The following is a 24,166-nucleotide window of genomic DNA, read 5'->3' on the forward strand; positions in this document are numbered from 1 at the left end:
TTTTAAATTTATTTCTCTCTATTTCTCCCCTTTTTCACTACCTTCACCCCCCCCCCACCCCGCTACCCCTCCCCACCTCTCCCCTGCCCACCGCCCAACCTGCAGCACTTCACTGTCTGCCATTCTATATATATATATGTGTGTGTGTGTGTGTGTGTGTGTGTGTGTGTGTGTGTGTGTGTGTGTGTGTGTGTGTGTGTGTGAACTAAAAGTGAGTCATGGTTAATCCAGTGTCACTTCAGGGTTAAAGTAGTATGTATAACAGCCAAAACTAAAGGTGATGAGTTTTTTATTCTCGTATTTATTAAAATTTGGACATGAAGTACTACAAAAAGTTTTTTTTATTTGTTGTTATAAATCAAAATCAAAAGCTGAAAATTGAGCTGAAGTGAATGGGCCCAACAGTTGAAGTCTCATTTGGCAGTGAAGGGATTTGATTTGACTGAACAGACAAGTGCTGATTGAGGTCATGTGGGGTACTTGACAGTTCGACTGTGAAAAGTTACAGATTAGAGTAGCATCAACTCTTCAATTGAAGAAGCATTGTGACAAAGACTCCACTCCAGAGTTAAATGTATCATTGATTTTTCTCTGATGCTGATATATTATTTTATAAGTAGTATGTGTTTATGCCATCTTTTGTGACTGTATAAAGTTCTGTTTAGGCCAAATTCATTTTTCTGTATTTAAAAACATCATCAGTGCACACTGTAACAGTTATAGTATTGTTCATGTGTTGATATAATGAGATGACAATCAGTTCTCTTCTTTTAAATTATTTTTTACAATCTCTTGTTTGAATTTGCTATACAGTATGCAGGTTTTTTTGATTTCTTACCTTGTTCCCAGCTATACACGGCTGTCTGTTTGGCTGTCTGTTTTTCAGCACACTGACACTGCACCAACCACAGTATTTTCTTGTTTGTATGTTTTAGTGCACAGTGTACATGCATGTGTATGCAACTCCCCATGCCCCCCCCCCCCCCCCCCCCCCCGGTCTCTCTCTCTCTATTTCTCTCTCTCTCTCTTATCCTTACCTACCTACCTCTGTACAGTTACATTGTATCAGCTGAAAAAACAATGCCAGGATTGCAGTTTGGCAAGTAGACTGTGTTACGACGTTGTGTTGGGGGTGTGGTTAAGGGAAGAAAAGAGGCAAGGACTGGGAGGAACAGTTGGGGAAGTGCGCCTGATGGCTCTGAGGGAGGCAGGAGGTGTACAAGATAGGAACACAGGGGGGGGGGGGGGGGGGTTCAGCAGGTGCATAAATTAGGAATGCAACATGCGTCCATCAGAACTGGTGAGCTCATGCACTGTGTGATGACATGACACTGATCTGAGGGAATGGAATGTGGCAGGGGCGGGTGGGGCAGAGCAAGAACAGGAGACCGGGGGGGTGGGGGGCGGAGGGGTGGGGGGGGTGAATTCAGGGGTTAGTGGAGATTGACACCAGGAGGATTGAGGGAATAAAGGATGTGTTGCAAAGATACATCCCATGTATGCTGTTAAGAAAAATTGATGCTAGAGAGAAGGATCTGCTGCTGGAAGAGGGGGGGGGGGAGGGGGAGGAGGAGAGGAGAGGGAGGAAGGATCCGGGAGGTACAGGTTGTGAATCAGCCACTGAAATCAAGTGTGTTGTGCTCAGCAGTGTGTTGTGATGTCTGCCTTTGTCCACAGTCTGGTGGCTGCCAATTGTTCAGATGGACAGATGGATGCAGGTAATGGCCACATAAAATGCCGTACAGGAATTGCAGCAGTGCTAGTATACAACATTGTGCTTTCACAGGTGGCCCTGCCTCTGATAGGTTAGGATAAGCCTATGTCAACCCAAGGATGTGATGGGTATGTGAACCATACAGGTCTTGCAAACAAGTTTTTGTCGCTCTCGAATAGTTTGACCACCCACGAATGGCACATAAACAGTCATGAAAATTCCCAAGCCCAGTATGCTGAAAGCCTCACCAACCTAGAAATTACGATTACAGACAACTTAAACTGGAAATAATACATAGAAAATGTTGTGGGGAAGGGGACCCAAAGACTGCATTTCACTGGCAGAAAACCTAGGAGGTGCAACAGATCTACTAGAGAGACTATGCTTGTCCATCCTGCTTTGGAGTACTGCTGTGTGGTGTAGGGTTCTTACTAGGTAGGTTTAATGGAGTATATTGCAAAAGTTCAAAGAACGGTGCACATTTTGTATCATCAAGAAATATGGATGAAGGTTTAATGGAGTATATCGCAAAAGTTCAAAGAAAGGTGCACATTTTGTATCATCAAGAAATATGGATGAGAGTGTCGCAGACGTGATACAGGATTTGGGGCAGAGATCGGTAAGACAAAGGCATTTTTAATGCAGTTGGATATTCTCACAAAATTTGAATCACCAACTTTCTCCTCCACCTGCGAAAATATTATGTTGATGCTGACCTACATAGGGAGAAATGATCACCATAATAAAATAAGGGAAATGAGAGCTGGCACAGAAGGATACAGCTGTTCATTTTTTCCACAAACTGTTAAAGAGTGAATATTAGAGGAATTAGTGTGAAGGTGATTTGATCAACCCTCTGCCAGGCACTTCAATGTGATTTCCAGAGTAGCCATGTAGATGTAGATTTTCACAGACAGCCTCTATCCCCTCCAAATGTAGTCCACAAACAGATTTCCCATGCTGTATCCTCACACACTTACTAATCTTCTCACCACCCAAAGAGCCATCTGCAAAGCAGGAACCCCCTCAACGTGCAATATCATCCTGGGCTGGAACAAGTAAATCATGTCCTTCTGCAGGTCTTTGACTATCATCATTATTTTCTCATGTTTGATCTTGTGAATTCCACAGTCATTAATGATAGATGGTGAATGATGCAACCAATCACAAATAATTTTTAAAATGTTTTGTTTTAGTGCCACAACTGGAGTTGGATTACCATGCCCATCTTCAGATGGCCAATATTTTCAGTTACATAGATGTTTTGATCAACAACATGTCATCTCCTGCTGCACTGCAGAAGAATGTTAGAGTATTTAGTGCCAGTTTACAAGTTGTGTCATGCTGAACACTGACTTTGAGTATTATGAAGTGTGCATCAATAATTTATTTAAGATATGTGTGCTCAGCAATGTACACAGTGTATGCACTTTTTTCTTTGAAAAGTTGCCTCCAACATTCAGATGTATCTTAAAAATGGTCATATATTCAATGCCGCGGGAAACTTATCTCTATCAATATCTGGCAACATGAGATTCAACTGGCAGCAGCAGTGCATCGATGTGGCAAACATGAGTTGCGGGGATTCATAAGCTTGCTGACACTGTGTCCCTCCCAGCCCACCGTCACACACCCGGAATACTGTCTAACCTTTGATGAGTCACTGCAGTCTACAGTGCCAGTGAACTTGAACTGAAGTGATTTATGTTATTGATAACAGTACAATATTTTTGTTAGTAGCTAGTTTCGTAATGGGGAAAAAATAAAAGGTATTCATTCATATGTTGTGAGCTATGGAAACAGAGTGGCATATCAGCCCTCCATCAACAGAAAAAGAAACCATTTGCATTTGACAGGCTAGTAAAGAAGAATTGAAAAAAAAGGAAGACTAAATATGCAAATAGAGGACTGAATACAAAGTGGATAAAACCAGAAGATGACATATTGAAATGGATTCACGGACACCATCAAAATGGCATAGTAATTAAACACAAATGATTGAAATACGCACTCATAATCTAGTGTTACAGTGGAACTTAACAGACATTAAGGGTGGGGTTGGTTGGTGCTACAGGTGTCATACACATAGCATGCGATCCAGAACCAAAATATCTCAGAAACTGTCACAAGAGTATGAAGAAAAAACATTATCTTTCCATCACGTTATTATTCAAGGTCAAAACAAAACTGCCAAATTGAAGATATGGACGAAACTCCTCTGACATTTGATATGCCAAGTAACAGAACTGTTGTCATGAAAGGTGCTAAAACTGTAGGTATAAAAACAAGTGGACATGAAACAATTTACTACACTGTTGTCCTTTCATGCTGTTCTGACAGTACTAAACTTAATCCAGTGATTATTATCAAGCACAAAACAATGCCGAAACCTTCTGAAATAATGCCAGGTGTTATTGCTCATGTACATGGCAAGGGTTGAGTGGATGAGGGTGGTATGCAGTTATGGATTAACAGAGTATGGGAGAGAGGGAAAGATACTCTATTGAAGAAGAGTTCTCTTCTAGTGCTAGATCAGTTTAGTAGTCATTTGAAAAATTCTGTTAGAGAAATTGAGCTGGAAATACGGAGCTTGCTGTTATACCAGGAGAACTTACTTCACAATTGCAACCTATTGATGTCTCAATAAAAAAAAGAACAACATTTAAAGTGTATATAATAGAGGAATGGAACAAGCAGATGATGAATGAAACCCAACATGAATCCATGCCGAATGGAGCTTTAAAATGACTTACAATCAAACAGTTGTGTCAGTGGATGAAATAGTTGTGGTCTAGAGTGAGAAAAGACATTACTGTTAAATCTTTCAAGAAGTATGGTGTAAGTAATGCTCTCGATGGAAGTGAAGACTATCACATATATATGAAGAAGACAACAATGCCGATGATGATAATGAAGAAAAAGAAGAAAGTTTAGATGACAATTTTCAGGGATTTTAAATGTCAGTTTGATATTTAAACTAAGAATTTTTTGTCTGTTTTTGAAGTCTAATAATAAAAATGGTAAAAATATTATTTAAAAAAATTGCTTTGAAAATTAAGGTGGGTCTTATAGTCCTTAGCGTCTTATAGTCCATAAATACAGCAATCGATCTGGAAAACCATATGGACCACAACAAAACAAATCACCATCTACTGGAACTTTTTTGAGTGAGTACAACTATTTCACATTAAATCAAAATAAGTGCAAGCACTTCATGTTTTTTTTAATGAAACACCTTTAAAGTGTTACTAAATATTCAAATATTCTTGTGCAGTACAGGAGCAGATGACATGCTGCTGAGGAAAACAGCTGTATAACAGGAAATATTAGCCATCTGAAGATGGGCATGGTAGCCCAAAACTGGTTATGGCACTGAAATAAAACATTTTAAAAATATTTGTGGTTGTTTGCATCATTCAACTGTCTATCATTGTGTCATTCCTTCCTAAAGTGGCATTTTACTGCCCACCCAACCTACACAATATTCTGGTCAATCACTATGCCACATCCACTCCCAAGACCCTGCCACCTGGGTCATATTGCTGTGGAAGACCCAGGTCCAAGACCTGCCCAGCTTACCCACCCAGCACATCTTATTCTGGCCCTATTGTAGACTTATTCTGTGCCATCAGAGATTGGACCACATGTGAAAGCAACCGTGCTGCAATTTCTGCACAGGATTTTATGTGACGATCACCACCAACTGTCCACCTAAATGAATGGCTACTGCAAACTGTGACCAAGAGCAGACATGGACACCCAGTTGCGGAACATACTGCTGAGCATGACATGCTCAATTTCAGTGGATGATTTGAAAAAATGTACCATCTGGATCCTTCTCCCCTGCACCAGCTTTCCTGAACAACATAGGCTGAAGTTACACTTGCAACACATACTTCATTCCTGTAATGCTACTGGCCTCAGTCGCCACTAACCCCTTGCATCCACATGCTCTTCTTTAAAGTGTTCGTCTGTTACGTCACCCCCTCCCTATTCACTCACCATCACACCACAGCACCAGCACCACAACCACCACCACCACCACCACCAACCACCAACCACCACACACTGCATGAACTCACCAATTCTGTGCATAGCTGTGTGTCCCTTTCCCGTCCCATGAACCTACTGCTTCTCACTGCACCACTCCTATATCATCCGCCTACTGCTTCGATCTGAGACATCGGCTACCTTTCTCCAACCCTCCCTTCCACTCCTCACCTCTTCCTTCTCGTAACTCACTCCATTCAACATGATCCCACATCCTAGTTTACCCGCCAAACTCTGGCATTCAGGTGTTACAATGTAGCTGTACGGTGTGTGTGTGTGTGTGTGTGTGTGTGTGTGTGTGTGTGTGTGTGTGTGTCCTCTAGCTGAAGAAAAGACTTGTTTGTGTGCCTGTTGATGGCTCTATGCCTTAATTATCTCGTGATATTACCTTTATTCCTAAATTTTGTATGTTTTAGTAGAACTTTCTGTATCATATTTAGGACTTTCACAAACAAAACACCACATAATCCCTGCATTTTTTGTAAAATCTGCAATTGCAGAAAAAAGACCTCAAAAACAAAAAAGACAACATGTATTTTATTTTTATAATGTTATTTTGACCACTTTTTCTTATTTTATTCCAGGAATTTCTGGAGAAAGAGAAGACCATCCATCCACTAACTAATATGTTATTCTTAAAACCAAGAATAAAAAGCAAAAAGTGGTAAGTACTGGAAGGCTGTACCAAGAAATCATTGTAGTGAAATACTTCTTTTTGGTTTCTGTTTGGGGGCATCAGTTAACAGGATTGTGGATAGTGGTATTACAACCTATTTGTGATGTTCTCTTTGAAGAAAATGTATATGAACTTAAGAAATGAAATCTTGTTGTGCTGCCTCCTGCGATGATGTGAGGCCATCGGGCAGAAATACTTTTAAACACTCGTCTTAAGGTTTGGAAACTTAAAATTCTAGCTGGAAGCAATAGACAAAAGGAAGGAAAAAGAGAATTATCTCAGCAAGTATGAGAGAGACCGTATATAGAGGGGAATAAATTACCCAGAATCTCTTGTCATTCCAATTGTAACTGCTCTGTCCTGTGCTCACCACTGATTGATGTCTGTGTGGCTAATTGTTTTGTGTGTAGCACCCTCAGTAAAAGTCCTGTGGACTGTATTTGAAGATAGCACTCTTCCACCGCTACCAACAAAAGGAGAGTCTAGTTGGGCTTGTGTAGTTAGTTAGCATGCCTATTCTTCATATGCATAATAGTGAATACTGGTGTGCATAATAGTTTTTGGCTATCCGTGGCAGAATCTCTGCATGGCAAACCCTTGGCAAGACATTTTTACCTCATTGTAAGAAAGACATTTAACAAGAAGCCTACCCATGTCTGGGCTGGATCTACATGCACTCTGCCCTCCATTGCAGTTTGTTCAGTAAATGTGTCTGTACCAATCAACCAAATGAACTACATGTAGAATCATCAGAGGAAAGGGCAGAAAGTACATTTGAGGAAACGTTATATGAGAACGAATGGATGTGAAAATTGCCATATACACATATGGAAATGTATTACATATGTGTTTCAGAACAGAGATGGAAGAACATTCTGGTGGGGCATTTAACCTATTGTGAATATGGTGAGCCTTATGACACAACATGTGATGGAATTCTCATTGTGCCAGGATAATTGTATGATGGTTGGTATGACCAAATTTTGATTTGACTTAGTGTAAACACTAGTTCAATATGTAATTGATATAAACCATTATCATCTTATGAGGTATCCAGCTAAATCAAACAGTGTGGATTGTTATTGGTTAAATCAAGTCCATTGCAATCTTCCCTAAGCTGCATATCCTCACCTAACTTGAGAAGAAAGAATACCCTTCTGAAGGAGTATAAGAAAATCTGCAACAGTCTGCAGCTGCCAATTCATGAGAGATATTTGCAATCCAGATCAACAAACTACTCCAGGCATCCCTCACTCAGAGCAGCCAGCAACCTGGTGGACCGTAATTTCAATCTCTGTGAAGCCTGAACAAAAGAATGGTCTAATAATATTCCACCAGAGCTCCATAGTCTTTTCCAAGCCAACAACAAACTGTGGGAAGTGGATCTGCCACAGAGGACATGGAGTGCGCTCAACAGGATCTGATCTAACATTGGGAGATGCAGTGACCTTCTATACTAAAGATTGTTAATGCATGTTGATGATTATTTTTATTACAGTGTAGAATGTAATTGTCCAGCATCTCTGTCTTTTGTACATGATTTTTCTAATTGTAATGTGACTCATTTTGAGAAAAATATAATTCATTTTTCACCTTGTGTTGAACTACACTGAGATGACGAAAGTCACGGATAACGATACGCACGTGTACTAATGGCAGTAGTATCACTTGCACAAAGTATAAAAGGGACATGCAAGGGCAGAGCTGTTATTTGTACTCAGGTGATTCATGTGAAAAGTTTCTGACGTGATAGTGGCCGCACAATGGGAGTTAGCAGACTTTGAATGCGGGATGGTAGTTGGAGCTAGATGCATGGAACATTCCATATTAGAAATTGTTCGGGAATTAAATATTCCAAGATCCACAGTGTCAAGAGCGTGCAGAGAATGCCAAATTTCAGACATTATCTCTCATTGTGGATAATGAGTGGTTGCATTTGACTGTGCAGGGTTTGGCTGTGACACAGACCCCACAAAGCCATCGACCCCAGTTGTTAACAAGACACTGTGCAAGCTGGTGGTGCCTCCATAATGGTGTGGTCAATGTTTACATGGAATGGACTGACTTCTCTGGTCCAATTGAACTTATCATTAACTGGCAATTGTTCTATTCAGCTACTTGGAGACCATTTTCAGCCAAACACTGATGGAATTTTCATGGACAACAATGTGCCTTGTCACCAGGCCACAATTGTTCGTGACTGGTTTGAAGAAACCTCTGAACAGTTGAGCGAATGGTTTTACTACACAGATCACTCAACCTGAATTCCATCAAACATTTATGGGGCATAATCGAGAGCTCTGTTCATGTACAAAATCCTCAGGAAGCAAAATATTCAGTTCTTCTGAAATACATTTATCAAAGTAAAAGTACTCAATGCTACCTTACCTTTAGGAATGTTGGTTCCTTGCTCAGGGAGGAGAGGAGGCTACGTTGGGGAAGATAACAAAGCAAGGGCAGGCTACTCAGCCCCCCGGATGAGGGACATACTTTTAGTGAGAATAAGGGGACACTAAGATCTCTGTCTAGTGGTTAGCAATTCTGTGTCATAATTTAGCAACCTAGACTGATAGACATCTATGATAGCAAACTAATATACTATTCTGTCTTCTCTACAGTAAAAAGCATTTGTTGAGGAAAAAGTAAAAATAATGATTGTGCCAGGTAGCATGTTAAAACAAATTCTGAGCTATTTCATCAGGAAGCTGACTAAATGCGCTGTAAGAATTAAAACAGCTGAAGTAGCTGAATTTTGCCTTCATTCTCCTCAAAAGCTTGCAATAATCCTCTTTTCTTTTACAGGGCATATGAATTCATCATTGTTGACTACAAAGGAAATCTCAACAATTATTTGGTGTCACCAACTGATGGGTTTGAAGCAAACCATACATTTTCATTTGCATCCCATTACTGTAATGGTGTCACTGCTGTCAGTTATCACCCATCACATAATTTGCTCTTTGTGGCTGGCATAACTGGAATTCAGTTATATGATGGACTTACGGTGAGCTATGTAATGACATATTTTGTTAAAAGGACATTCAGAGAATGAACATGAATTATTGTATTTTAAAGAGAAAAATGTTCAATGAAGATTATTGAGTTGGTGAATGCATCGGTCATATCAGTTATTATATATTTGATCATAAAAAAAGAAAATGGAGGAGGAGGAGGTGAGGTAGGGAGGGAGAGGGTGACGGGGTGCTGGAAAGAGAAAACATTCTGGTTGTTTTAGTGCTAGTTAAAGAAGAATTGTACAGAAAGAAAATGTGGTTGAGCCCATAAAGTTCATTTGCGTGCGGGCACCCACGTGCGTGCGCGTTCATTCGCACTGGTGTGTGTGTGTGTGTGTGTGTGTGTGTGTGTGTGTGTGTGTGTGTGTGTGTGTGTGTGTGGAGGGGGCGGGCGTGCGCGCGCATACGTACATGCAATCCCATAGGGGTACTGAGATAAGTGACAGCTGCATCTTCAAATTAGTGGTGGGATGGAATAAATGCATGAATCAGTGTGTGGCTATGTAGAAAAAACAGTTAAAACTGTTTAGAACATTCTCTATAGTATGATTTTCTTTTATATCTTAATTTGACTGAAAATATAGTACGGCAGAAATTTTTGGATGTTGTGGAAATGGTGGTAACAACAGCAGCAGCACACTATCTTCAAACCCTTTGTTCCCAAAAACTCAATGTAAAATGAATACGGTTCAATAACTGATATTAGAGAGTGGGAAATAGTCCTGATTTTGAAACTTCCTGGCAGATTAAAACTGTGTGCCCGACCGAGACTCGAACTCGGCAGAAGTAAAGCTGTGAGTACCGGGTGTAAGTCGTGCTTTGGTAGCTCAGTTGGTAGAGCACTTGCCTGCGAAAGGCAAAGGTCCCGAGTTCGAGTCTCGGTCGGGCACACAGTTTTATTCTGCCAGGAAGTTTCATATCAGTGCACACTCCGCTGCAGAGTGAAAATCTCATTCTGGAAACATCCCCCAGGCTGTGGCTAAGCCATGTCTCCGCAATATCCTTTCTTTCAGGAGTGCTAGTTCTGCAAGGTTCGCAGGAGAGCTTCTGTAAAGTTTGGAAGGTAGGAGACGAGGTACTGGCAGAAGTAAAGCTGTGAGTGCCGGGCTTGAGTCGTGCTTCGGTAGCTTAGTTGGTAGAGCACTTGCCCGTGAAAGACAAAGGTCCCGAGTTCGAGTCTCGGTCGGGCACACAGTTTTAATCTGCCAGGAAGTTTCATATCAGCGTACACTCCGCTGCAGAGTGAAAATCTCATTCTAGAGTCCTGATTTTTATTGAAACTATTTCTTATTACTAATAATATACATTATGCCTATCCCAGCTTGTGCTACAAAATGTAGTAACTATTGCAAACCATCTATTAAATGATGATAACACTCAGATGAGAATGTTGTAACATATACTATGTTCTGGAATATGAACATAAATAGTTCAACTCTGTATGTTGTTTGTCCAGTGCTCTGCTGGATAAACAGACTATTACTTTCATTTTATGTCTGGCAAATTCTAGCAATCAGCTTGATTGCATATCACTTCACTTAACTTCCTTGTGCTTCTTTTCCAACTTCGTACATTCTGTGTTTTTTAATATCAATGATACTGTAGTTGGTGAGGGTAAGGCTTTTACTACAAATCCACAGACTTGGAGTATCATTTTTTAGTTCCTCTATGATTTTTCTAGCATTTTACATGCTTTCTTTTGTTCAGCAGTACTCTTCTTATGTGAATCATGTCAGGTTGCATGAGTAATAATTTCCACATTGAATTTTATTTGTCTGATGAAGCATTACTTAGTGAAAATCTGATGCTGGTTTCAATTGTTGTGATGACGGTAAGTGGTGACCGATACCAGTTAATAGCATACAACATTTTTTGTGACTGTCAAAGTATTAAGTGTACAATAAACCTAATCATTACCTCCCAACAAGTCAATTTTTCCTAAAATTAAACTGACATTATTGTATTTAAGTAAAATATTTCCATTATTGTCCTCTTTCTGCTTTTTGCAACAGTATGTAAAACTTCACAGTCTACATTTTAATGGTGATTACTGTTAATAGTTACTGTTGTGCGTTTCCTTGTCTCTAGCGTCTGTCATTTTTGGATACCTAACTGCCACAGCTCTGATTGATCAACATATGAGGTCTGTTCAAAAAAATTCCCAAAATTTGTCCACAAAATTATTCTACACTTAGCTTTTATTTACTGTGCATGATACCCTCCAAAATAGTCTCCTCCACAATTGATACACTGCTCGCAATGCAGTTTCTACTTCCGGAAGCAGTCTTAGAATGCCTCTTGCTGGATTGTGCGAAGTGCTGACCACAAATTGTCCTTTCTCATCTATTGTTGCAAATCTTCATTCTTTCAATAGAGTTTTCAACTCTGGAAATAGAAAAAAGTCCACATGGGTCAGGCCTGGAGAGTACTGAGGATGAGGCAGCACAGTGATTTCATTCAATAGTCACACATCAACAGGAATGAATCTGCGGGTGTGCTACCATGGTGTGAGAACCGTGAATTGTCTCTTCACATTTCAGGCCGTTTCCTTCTCACAGGTTTTCATGACATGATCGAACTGAAACGATACATTCTTCTGCAGTCTCTTGGACAGTCTGCCTTTGATTGGCACACTCAGTTTCGTTGACGTTCCTGACATTATCCTTGTTGGTAGATGTCAAAAGGTGTCCTGAATAAGGGCCATCTTTAACTTTTGTCTGGCAACTTTTAAATCATGTGAACCATTCGTAACACCAAGTACGGCTTAAGCAGTCATCACTATTGGCTTTCTGCATCATTTGGTGTGTCTGTAAAGGTTTTCTTGTATTTCAAACAAAATTTAATGCAAACGCGTTGTTCCTTTCACTATGCCATCTCAAAATTTGCAAACTGTGTGACTCAATGTTCTACTCAAACAGCACTGAACAATAACTGACAGACATACAACAATGAAACTTCCAGCAGTTACACGTTAAACACAGGCGTGTGGAGGGTTGCCAACCACATTTTGTTGCAACACACCATTGGTGTGAAATTATGAATGTTCCAGAGTTTTTTTTTTAATAGACCTCGTATACCTTTCCATTGTGCTTGTGGTGATTGAATATGCACCACTCTGTGCTAATGGTTTCATTCTATCTTTACTATCAACTAACAACTGAACTATGTTGTTGTTGTAAAACACAGGTTGCAAGACATTTTCTTTTTGCAAAGCAATCTGATATTTTGCCATTGTTTGAGTAGGGCACTAGTTTTTGTAACTGTAGTCTGATACGTATTGACTAGTGTACAGAAGTGATGTGATCTTAACACACTTACTGAAAGTGATAAGTTTGATTGTCTGTTGTTCAGTTTGAAAGGCAGATTCAGATAATGGAAATTATGTTTGGTGATGCACTATGAAATGAAAAGCTACATATCTGTGACTTAGTGAATGGTGTTGGGAGTATAGGTAGAATTACAGAACTGTCCTTAACTACCACAGGTGGCATGTTGTTAATATAATCACTTTCACTTTTTGCAGGATCGAGGAAGCAGTGCTGGTCTTTCAGGATGGAGACTTTTGAATGACCATCCATACTACCAGTTAACACTTTCAAATGAAGAAGAGGAGGCTATATGGAATGCCCAGCGTAGTTTCTGGAGTTGGGTTCCTGTGGTGAAGAAGAAAGCAGAACATGTGAGAGTTTGTTACAATCCACTCTAAAATGGCCATTTTCATGAACAGAATAATATAAAATAAAACTTAGTTATGAAAAATGTTGCAAATTATGTAGGTACAGCATATGGCTAATGAAGAGTTCTGAATTCAGATGAGGAGCATGGAACTTAATGGCACAATGGACTAAAAAGAGGAATAGATTGTGATAAGTGACATCCAGAGGCATCAAGGAATTGTTAATTTGGTATGGAAAAAAGGGCTGGGATGAGAGGGGGGGTACAGAAGGTGGAGAAAGACCAAGGCAAGCAGGGTCAAATGAATATGTGTAATTACACACAGATGAAGAAATTGTCACATCATAAACTAGCAAGGAGAGCTGTGTCGAACTGTCTTTGGACTGAAGACCACAGAAAAACGTGTTTTAGTATCATGTGTTAAAAGCTGCTTTAGATTATATGCAAATGTTTAAGTTTAACAGCCTTTAAGAACTGTGAGTGCATGCTGAAAAGTAATGCATCCAATTTTTGTGTGTGAAAACTCTTAAAACTTTTAAAATAAAACAAACTTTGTTAGCGTCTGCATCTTCATGAGGAAGAGGTGAAAAACAGCCCAATCGGTTGCAATAGTCAGATTTATTAAAAATCCCTTGACCCGGGTTTCTGCATCTTTAAAGACTTCTCCTTCAGGAGAAGCAATGACTGTGTTGACCTAGGTTTCTTCATCTTTAAACGTCTTCTTCAGAAAGATCAATGATTAATATTGGTTACATAATGTTGCAGAGATATATTAAATATGTTGCTGTAAGGTACAAACCAAGATAAAATTCACCTCCATAATAATTTGTTGTTTTATTGTTATGGAGGTGTATTGCGTCTTTATTTGCATCTTAAGGCAACACCTTTAATGTACCTCTGCAACCTTATGTAACCAGTGTTAATCATAGATCCTTCTGATGAAGACTTTTGAAAGACATCAAAACCTAGGTCAAGGGATTTTTAATAAACCTGTCTACTGTGACTGATTTAGCTATTTTTCACCTTTTCCCTACAAAGACTGAATTCTATAGTTGCTATCTCCAGCCATGCTCAAGATGTTAAAGAATTCTACATCTTTATTCTTGATGTTTACATATTTATTTCTGAATGTAGTTGCACTGTTGACAAATGTGTGTCTCTGAATGAGAGACCCATTTGTTGATACTGTCACTGTAGAATGTTTGACTTAATTGATGGAGGCACAGTCACACCCATGCTTGCACTGCTTAGTCACTGTCAAAGTGAAATACTCAAAGGTGTTCTTTAAGTTTTGTAAACAGGTGAAAATAGGATGGAGCAAAGTTGAGACTGTATGGAAAATGATTGATGACAGTGTACACAAGGCATCAGATTGGTGCAGATGTTGCAGTGCTTGTGTGTGGTCCAAAACTGACATGCTGAGGGAGAGGGTGCTTCATGCGCGGACGAACTTGTCAAATCAAAACTCTATTATAGCACGCTGTTTCTCATGCACAGACAAGTTACATGCTACTATTTGGAGTCCCCTAGCAGCAGAGGGCTGCAGCTAGAGTCAGTGAAGCAGTAAAGTTGACAGGGTAATATGCATTATGTGTAATATTTAACTGGTACTGAGAACAGAATAAAAATATTTGGAGGCATTACTTTTCAGCACAGCACACCCTCACAGTTTTCGAAACTTGTTTTGCCAACATTCATCTGCAGTTGTTCAGTTACAATCTCATGGACAGTGGTTCTGGGTATACCCAGAGTTGGTCTGCAAACACTCGTTCTACAGTCTATGTTCAAAAGATCATACACGAGTCAGCTGTCTTCACGTAATGGGTGTCCAGAGCGAGTTCCATTGTCTGCATCATCCCAGATTTCCAAAAAGCCTTATGCCACTGAAATGTCTGTTGTTTTGATAGGTATTCATTCCCAAATGCATAATCAAGCACTTGAAATATTTTGGCAGTGAATTTCCTGAGTTTCATGCAGAATTTTGCTGAGACCTGTTGTGCAAGTGAACACTGCATTGAGACTGGAACTGGATCACCAAATGGAGGTTCACCCAGCTTCACACCCTAACTTTCTGGGAGCTTAGGGAACTGGGGTTATTCACAGTTGGAAGCTAATGGTCCCTATCAACTATCCGGAGTGTGCAGACCATACTCCGACTAATAGGAGCATGAGAATAGAACAGGTGACATTACTTTCAAGGCAAACCTTGAGTAAAATCAGTCTCTTCCATGCTCATAATTTGTTCCCCTCTCAACTCACCTCAAATCCATGTGAAGTAATCTGTATGTATATTGCTTCAAACACGCATAATTTAACAGAAGGAATATACCAGTGCTTTGTCAGAGTGTCCAGTGTAAAGGCTGGATATTTCTGCATGCTACAGTTAATGTACAAATTGAAATTCTTTTCCATCTACCCGTAAATTTATGGCAGATTTGCCAATCGGATCCCCGACTTCCTTACAGTTCCCCCCCCCCCCCCCCCATCCCCTCCTCCTCTTACACACTCCTTAACACAGACAAGGTCTGCTGAGTGAGCTGGGGGGGGGGGGGGGGGGGCAGGGAAGTGGGAGTGAAAGAATGAAACATTTAATGTTTCAGTGATGAAATACTGAAATGTATTTTGGAGGGCATGTAGGTGTGTCACAGTGTTTGAGATTCATGTAAAAGTTGTTACATAGAATGAATCTGTTGAATAGTCCCTGGCCATTTTGTTTGCCATGTCCTTTGTGCTTATGTCATGAAAATTTCATAACATTTGATGTGATTCTGCAGTATGTCACACTTCCATGTAACACTGCTTAAAACAGTAGAAGTTGTGTGTTGCTTATCTTTTAGCTATGTTTAATTTTTTGCCTTTCAGAGTACAATTTTTAGAATGCAAGTGTCTCCAAAAGGAAAATTGCTGGTATGCCTTCATTCAGATGGTGCCATTTCTGTGTGGCATCTACCAGGTATAAGGTAAGAGTGGAAACATAACTGTTAAATTACTTGTGAGAAGTGTAATATTATTTCTTAGTGTTCTGTGGAATAGATTACTTATAATGAAAAACCAGTCTCTTTTCTTTGTGAAAGCTTCAATAAACTGAAATGTTTATTTAGCCAAGTGCCAAGTCAGAAAGTGAGAATTCTGTAAAACTGCGAAAGTCTAGTTTCATGTTAGTGGGTAACTGCATAACTACTAAATAATCTGTGAAACAAATACTTCAGATAGTAAAATGAATCTCACCCAGGCAGAAGACTTAAAGTGGGCACTGTTCTTATTTGGACAATGTTCGCAATAGGAAAAGCTATTTACTGCAAGTAATGTAGTGTAAAATATGGTTCTGTTTGTATATATGTCATGTTGTTACATTAAATATAGGTGTGCCACTGATTGTCCATGTGATCTTGCATGTCAGGTTGAAATATTTATTGCTGTCTTGGTAGTGAATGGCCATGCAGAAGACACAGTTTGAGTTAGAAGTGCTGTCGTAGAACTTGTTGGGTGGAACAGGGTGGTATCTGAGCACTGTCATGAAGACAGCTAAAGAGCTACTTGAAACACACGTTCCACCTCCAGTTTCAAAAAGGCAATGTTAACTGTGGAGAGACTTCCACGCAGATCCTTCTGTTACTACCTTCAAGTAAGATTTTAGGTAGAGAATGAATTAGCGGTCAGTCAGCTAGCAAATATCCTCTTGCACAGTAGTGATAAAGAGATTGGTTTATCTAGTTGCTTTTTTCAAGTAAAGAGTTAATTCTGTTGATTTCTGCCCTGTCTGAGTGATTAGAATTTCTATATGTATTTCAGAAATGATGATAATTCGCTATTTGTGAAGGTGCAATAACACAGTGACTAAGAAATGTTCATGGCACAGTGCTGCTGTTGGCTCCTTTGGGCCCTTGTAGACTTAGTTCTGTGGCATGTAGGGGGCTGTTAGTGAGATCGATGATGGTTGCTGAGGCAAGTTTGTGTGTTTTAAATGGTTTTTAATGTATAATAATAACTTCCATTCTTATGAGTACCAGCATTTTGTTTGGAAACAGTAGTGAAGTCATGAAAAAACATTGCTTCATAGTTTTGTTATTGATTACATGATAGACCACTAGTTTGCTATGGCCTCTAACTAGCTCACTGAATGATGCTTATGGGTGTGAGGGGCAGATTTTCACAAATTTTCACAATTTTTTTTTATGGGAGTGGATGTTTGTATGCATAATAAGTGAGACAAAAAGTGACTGCCAAGAATTGGGGCAAGCCCTTAATTGCATATTAATATGGATTAAGGAAATTGACCAGGTTAGATTCTGATGTCAAATCCGGACTGTTGATATGTTAGTATCCAATGTTAATCATTGTAAGCACTTCTTGCAAAAATCAAACGATGGAAACTCCAGGTAACAATATCAACAATATAGGAAAAGACAGATTCCTGCTTATCTTAAAGAAGACACTTCAAGTTGCAGACAGGCACAATTTAAAAGCAATCACATATATTGTTTTACTGATGAAGGCTATACATATCAAAATACAATATTTTGACTGTTTGACTGTGTTGCCTATATCTGTACAGTCACTCAACTGAACTAATTCTTCATTCTTCGTTATTCTACAAGTAAGTTCAGAATATTTTTGTGACTTCTTACTGTCAGTAAAACCATTTATACACAAAAACCACAGTTCAGTTTATTAATTTTATGGAAGTTTCATAATTGTATGGTCAAAAATACTTGATAATAATTAAGGTTCGTATGTGCATAAACACCATGAGCGAGGAGGGAAGGGCATGCTCTCTAGCTCTGTGTGTGAGTGCTCTACACTTCTGAAGACAGATTTGTCAGAAAGCTAGTAATCTCCTAAGTCTTGTTTATGTGCCCCTCAACACCTCTGCTAAAATCTTGAGCTGTTACCTTTACTGCTTCCATTAATGATGTGCATTCCACCAAGGACTTTCCATTTTTATGTTTAGAAGCCATTAGTAGTGTGACGGTACAAACCCCCGTTACTAGATGGATGTTTCTAGTATGCAAGTATTGCTTTGTGGAGAGCGAGTGCACTACACGGTGCGCGATTGACGGAAGCGCGTGCCGCACCTGCGCGAGATTTGCAATGGTCGGTCTCTGCGGCCGTGCGACCACGTGGCCTGCAGCTTGGGCCATTGTTTGGTTTTTTGCGCATTACGCAAAAACTATGTAACTTACGGTGAAGAACGATGCGGCAGTGGATTGTGGTCAGCAATATTTACCTTCTGAAAGATCGATCTTTATTTCAAGTCATGAGACGCAGAAGTTATAGTAAACTCAAAATCGGTTAATATCACGAATACTGAAAGATTAATAAAAATAGTAAATACCGACTTTCAGGGATGGGCGAGCACTCATTAAAAATGTTTCGTCATAGCGAATCAAGTGCCATAGTCGTATGTTACTATTCATAAATAATTAAGCCCGTAAAGAGCAATAAACAAAGTTTGAGGGAAAATTGTTTATAAAATTCAGTAGAAAATTCATGACGTAAAGAACGGCACTATATAATATTCTGGGTGGCATCACACGTAATTTAAACTAGTTAAGTTATGCTATACACTTAACTTGCAATAGTTTTCATTGTCTGCAAATTATTGTTAACATTTATCACCCATAATTAATTAATTATTATGATATGAAGATTTTGAGCAGCGCAATGTGTAGATCGCTATAGATTACGTCCAAAAATGGGGCTATATGCAGTTCTATGTTAAAACTTTGCCGCACAGATGTCAACAAACAAATTTACGCTAAGTGGCGAAATTTTGCTAAAACTAAAACTTGATTTATGTGCGATAGAATAATCCTAGAAATTAATGTAACATAGTAAATAAGATGTACTTTTTAGCGCGGTTCCGATGGTGTACTTATTTCTGTCGAGGGATGTATGCATCAAAATTTGTAACCTAAACTGGTGAGACTGGTACTTAAATAACCAGGGGGTTGGACATCCGAGCCTATATAAGCGAGCGGCCATCTTGGCCAGGGGTCAGTCATTGGTCAGTCGTTTTGGAGGGTGGGTGGCGAGCAAGCCCCACTTGAGGGTGGCCCATGTTGTCGTTTGAGAATTCTTTTTTTGTGCTGATTTATTTCGACAAAGAGCATTGTTTAAGAGTGCAAGTGTGCAAGCTATATTTGGTGAACTGGAAGTGCTACCATTTTTTGTGTGAGTACGATTTATGAGGTACACATCGTTGTAAGTGAACATGTGGCAAACTGTGATTTCGTGCCAAAACTGTTGGAACATAAAAGACAGTGGGACTTGTGGTTCTGTTCGAATTGATTGGGTAATTTTAGTTTATAGCAGCCTACATTACTGCTATTGGGGGCTCGGAGTCAAATTATTATTAAAGTAAAAGTGTAAACCGTCTCACCAGTGCTAATTCCATTGTGTGAATGAAAAGAACGACGACAATAAATAGTGATTGAACTGTGTCGTGAAAAACTGATTTTAGTATAATAATCGCCTAATTTTTGTTCCCTAGCATAAACTGTACTTATGTCTGAGTGAATAATTAATTCAAAAACTATAACAAATGCGCAGGTGTAGAAGTGTACTAATGCACCAAGTGTGGAAATCATCCCCTGAGACTTACGTGAGAGCCAAAATTTGCAGTAACATTTTTTAACCAACATTTGTATATGCACATTCGTGTGAACTCTGCAACTGCACTTCTTCATTATTTACCGCCCCGTCGCAGTAGGTAGATCTGACATTTTATCAGTGATGACAGTTTGCACAGTAACTGATAACAATGACGAAATTGTACAAGTGTTTGAAGAACATGTTCAATGGAAAACAGTTCCCCATGGAAATAATGCTGTAATTGTTATACTTCATAAGAAAAGGGAGGAAAAAGTACACGGTCTGCTCACGTAAATGTGATCACCTCCTGTGTTCAATATCATCATGCGATAAGCACTCACAGACGGCAGGTGGCAGTACTAGCAGCAGATGGTATATAAAGCATGTCTGGGGGACATGGGAAACAGTGCAGTTATCGTCGTAATACTGAAACGGAGTGATTTATCTCACATACAAAAGGGTATGATCATTGGCTTTCGGGCCAAGTGCGCAAACATTTCCAAAACAGCTAAGTTCGTAAAATAACTTGGTGCACCATTTGCCATAGATGATGGGTGAACAACAGCTGTGGAAATGTGTACAGGTGAATAGGTGTGCTACTGTTGAGCAACCCTCGGCCCAGATGAACCAAGGGCTACCAATAGTGTCTTCTTGACGGTGGTTCAGCAAACGATGCTGCATATGGGCCTCTGCAGCAGGTGCCTTGTTCATTCACCTATGCTGACTGCTGTTCATTGGGGATGAAAGCTGGAATTTGCATGCCAGTATCACAATTGGACATCCACTGAGCAGTGGAAGGTGACGTTTTCAGATGAATCACGCTTTATGCTCCATCGGTGTGAAATATCTAAAAGCAAATACCCTGCAACAATCACTGGAAGGGTCTAAGCTGTAGCAGGGAGTGTTATGGTCCGGGGAATGTTTTCATGGCATTCCCTGTGTGATCTCATCCTGGAAGGCACAACGAATCACCACAAGCTAGCATCTATCCATGGGGACCATGTCCACCCATAGGTGCAGTTTGTTTTTCCTCAGCATGATGGGTGTGTGGTCTGAAGAATATGAGAATGAGTTACCATACTCCATTGGCCACCAAATTCCCCAGATTTAAACCAAATCAAGAATCGTGTGGGATCACCTTGATCAGGATGTTCATTGTGTGGATCCCCAACCAAGAAACCAAGCTGGCTACAGCACTGGAGTCAGTGTGGCTCCTCATCCCTGTCAGTGCCGTCCAGAACCTCACTGACTCTCTTCCTGCATGCGTTGCAGTGGTCTGCACCCCATTAGATCATAGTTCCTCTTATAAAGTGCTCCATTTATTAACTGGAATTCTCCTTTAGTTGGTTCCTCCTCCTTCAAGGCTTCTATGGTTTTCTGCGGTGCGGAATCTTGCCACTGTTCAGCAGCAATGTCACTTAATGGGACAATGACTGAGATTTCATCCATGCTGTTGTGTTCCCCCAAAGGATTGCTAGAAAGGCAGTCGGTGTCCTTGTGTTTGAATCTGTTTTGTATACCACTGTGACTGCTCTCTTGAAGCCTCAGTGCCCATCTAGCCATTCAATACAACACATCTTTTAGGCAAGTCAGCCAACATAGAGAATATTGGTCCATTGTAAAAGTGTACGGTGCTCCAAATAAATATAGCTGGAACTTGTCGATGGCCCAGAAAGCTGCAAGGCACTCTTTCTCAGTTGCCAAGTAATTCACCTCGGACTTTGAGAGTACTCTGGAAGTAACACCTTCCTTAACTTGTATTAGAATTGCACCTATTCCATAACCACTAGTGTTAGTGTGAAGTTTTGTCTCAGCATTCGTGTCATACAGTGTGAGGACTGAAGATACGTAAATGCTTCCTTAAGGACAAGGAAAATCTATCTTGCCCCTTGTTCCAGCAAAATTTGGCATCTCCCTGCATTAGTTCTTGCAAGCGCTATGCCTCGGTACAGTACTCTTTTATGAATCAACAGTAGTATGAGCACATTCCAAGAAAACTTCTCACATTGTGAATGTGTCAACGATTCAGAAAAACTGTGATTGCTCTTATTTCTTGGATGGCGAAGAGGCATTTTCTCTGATTCATATGGAGGTCTGCTGTCTGAACACACTTCACCACAGTCGTCAGGTGGTTTAAATGTTCTTCAAATGTTGTCAAAAAATGACAAAGTTATCCACATAGCAAAGATATGTTGTCCATGTAATGTATCGAACCATCAAAGGTGGCCAGAACCCTACATTGCAGGATTGCCACAGGTTCTGGAAATCAGGGAATTTCAAACATGTCAGGAAAATCAGGGAAATATCAGCAAAATTTGAAAAAAAAAAAAACTGTGGAAAATCTTGTTTTTGTCTCAGTAGATGAAGTGATTTGTTTACTGAGGTGCCATGCTTCATCACTGGCCGGGTGCAGCTGAGTACATTTGCCGCTTCCCTACTCCCTCATTTCTACTGCTTCTCCCCTTCCTACCACCCTCTTCAGCTTGCAGTCAGTGCTGCCACCACTTCTTGTCACTAGCCTAGCACCTGCCAATGAGAGGCAGGGAGGTGTGAGCTGTGGTTTGTTTGGGTCTGATTCTCAGAGATTGTTGACGCAGCAGCTGGAGATGGTGGTGATGTGTGCACGAGTTGTATATGAGTGACTGTGTGCGTGCTCTCGTTTTCTGAAAAAAGCTATGGCTGAAAATTTAGTTGCGAGAGTATGATTGTCTTTTCTAAGTGCCTTTCTGCGGCTCAGAGGTAATCTTTATAGTCAGTTGCTACCATCTATATTATTATTGATTCTCAGAGTATTCGCACAAGTTATCTATTGCATGGATTCATCATCATGGTCTCATTTCATCATATGCTGTCTGTGGCTCGTGAATAGCTGGCCACTGGGGTGGATTTCCTTGACAGACCAAAACTGCAGGCCATTTTTACAGCTGTGACTAATGGATCGGGCCTGCCGATTTTTAGGCCATCGTTTCTCACTAACGTGCAGACCCTGCCAGTCGGATCTAAACACCAATCTGCCTGCAGGCCGGGCATGTTTGTGTGTGGTGTAATGTGGTGGATTTTCATGGTTTATCCATGGACCCAGGACTGCGGTGCCCCTCAGCAGGCTGAAGGCCATGGGCAATGGATTTCAGGAATTCTGACTGTCTCACTGCAAGCACGTTGTACAGTGTAGCATTTTATAGACATTTTATTTGTTCTAGAACATTTTGACACAAAAAGTAGTTTGTGTGTTGGAAAGTAGGGCTGATAAGAAGAAGAAAATTATGTCAGTCACTGGCGGTTTGTACCATATGTACCAATATATTTCTCAAGAGAAAAATCACACAATACCTGTAAAATAGTAGATAGAACACAGTGGATAATAACCAACAGTAATGAACATACCAGAACCAACACTTTATTGGTGGTCACCTACAGTTTTGGTTTACACAATTCTTCCCTGCCTTATACACTTCTTTCAAGAGACCTACTTTTTTTTTGAGGTTATTTCTGAAATCTGTGAAGGTATTTTAAATCTATCTTGCAGCTGCAAGGAAGTGTGTATTTTTGCCACCAAATGTGTTTTGTTTTATTGAAATAAAATAACATCAGTGGTCTTGATGAAACATAAATACCATTTGGCTTGTTTTCTCCATCTGAGAACAGTTCATTACAAAAGATGTAGATGGTAGCACTTCATATTTTTGCTCACATCAGGAAGTGCCATCTGCTTGCAAGATTTTTTTTTTTTTAGATATTTCCTCATTTGTGATGTTGTATCATAGCTGTAAAGACAGATTGTCAGCTTAAGTCTTAAATTACCCCTGAGATCTCAAAATTTGTCAGGGAAAAATGCTAAAACTTGTCTGGAAATCAGGGAAATATCTGGGAATTTCACTTGGGGAAACTTGCGGCAACTCTGCATTGTCCAAATGGCATAACTTTATAGTCATAGGGACTATCAGAAGGCAGTAGTTTTCTGGTTGGCCCCACCAATCTCACTTTGCAAATACCCTGTTTCCATGTCCACACTTAAGAAATACTTTGCTCCTTTCAAGCAGCTTTTGGTGTCATCCTTGCACGGTAGTGCATAGACGTCTTTCCTTATGATTTTATTCAGTCATTTGTGGTAGACACAGAATTTTTACATCCTTCTTTGCAAGGTCCACAAGAGAACAACAAGGACTCTCTGAAGGATCATTGATTTCATCTTGCAGCACCTCTCCACTTCTTCCTGGCTTATCACTCATTCAGCAGGTGATAATCTACATGAATAATGGCTGATTGGTGAATATGTTTTACCATGGGCTACATAATCAGTCTTTTGTCCACTCTGGATGTGAAAGCAATGGAAAATTGATGCAGAATGGCTATCACTCACAAATGATGATTGTCACTCAGGTCAGACCCTATTGGCATTTTGACAGTAGATTCATCCCCTGCATTGTCAGTTGTGGTGGTAGT

At 40.0% G+C, this 24,166-nt stretch overlaps 1 protein-coding gene across 2 annotated transcripts in view; it reads left to right on the forward strand.

Moving 5' to 3' along the window:
• LOC126483846 (NBAS subunit of NRZ tethering complex-like) overlaps window positions 1–24,166 on the forward strand; it is a 405,587-nt gene that overhangs the window by 25,471 nt on the left and 355,950 nt on the right. For both annotated transcript variants that reach the window (XM_050107060.1, XM_050107061.1), the window contains exons 5-8: window positions 6,349–6,428; window positions 9,243–9,444; window positions 12,978–13,133; window positions 15,992–16,089. In XM_050107060.1, coding sequence (XP_049963017.1) covers window positions 6,349–6,428; window positions 9,243–9,444; window positions 12,978–13,133; window positions 15,992–16,089 — 536 coding nt within the window. The remainder of the gene's footprint in view (window positions 1–6,348; window positions 6,429–9,242; window positions 9,445–12,977; window positions 13,134–15,991; window positions 16,090–24,166) is intronic.

This window comes from Schistocerca serialis, chromosome 6, assembly GCF_023864345.2.
Source record: "Schistocerca serialis cubense isolate TAMUIC-IGC-003099 chromosome 6, iqSchSeri2.2, whole genome shotgun sequence".
Taxonomy (NCBI): Eukaryota; Metazoa; Arthropoda; class Insecta; order Orthoptera; family Acrididae; genus Schistocerca; species Schistocerca serialis.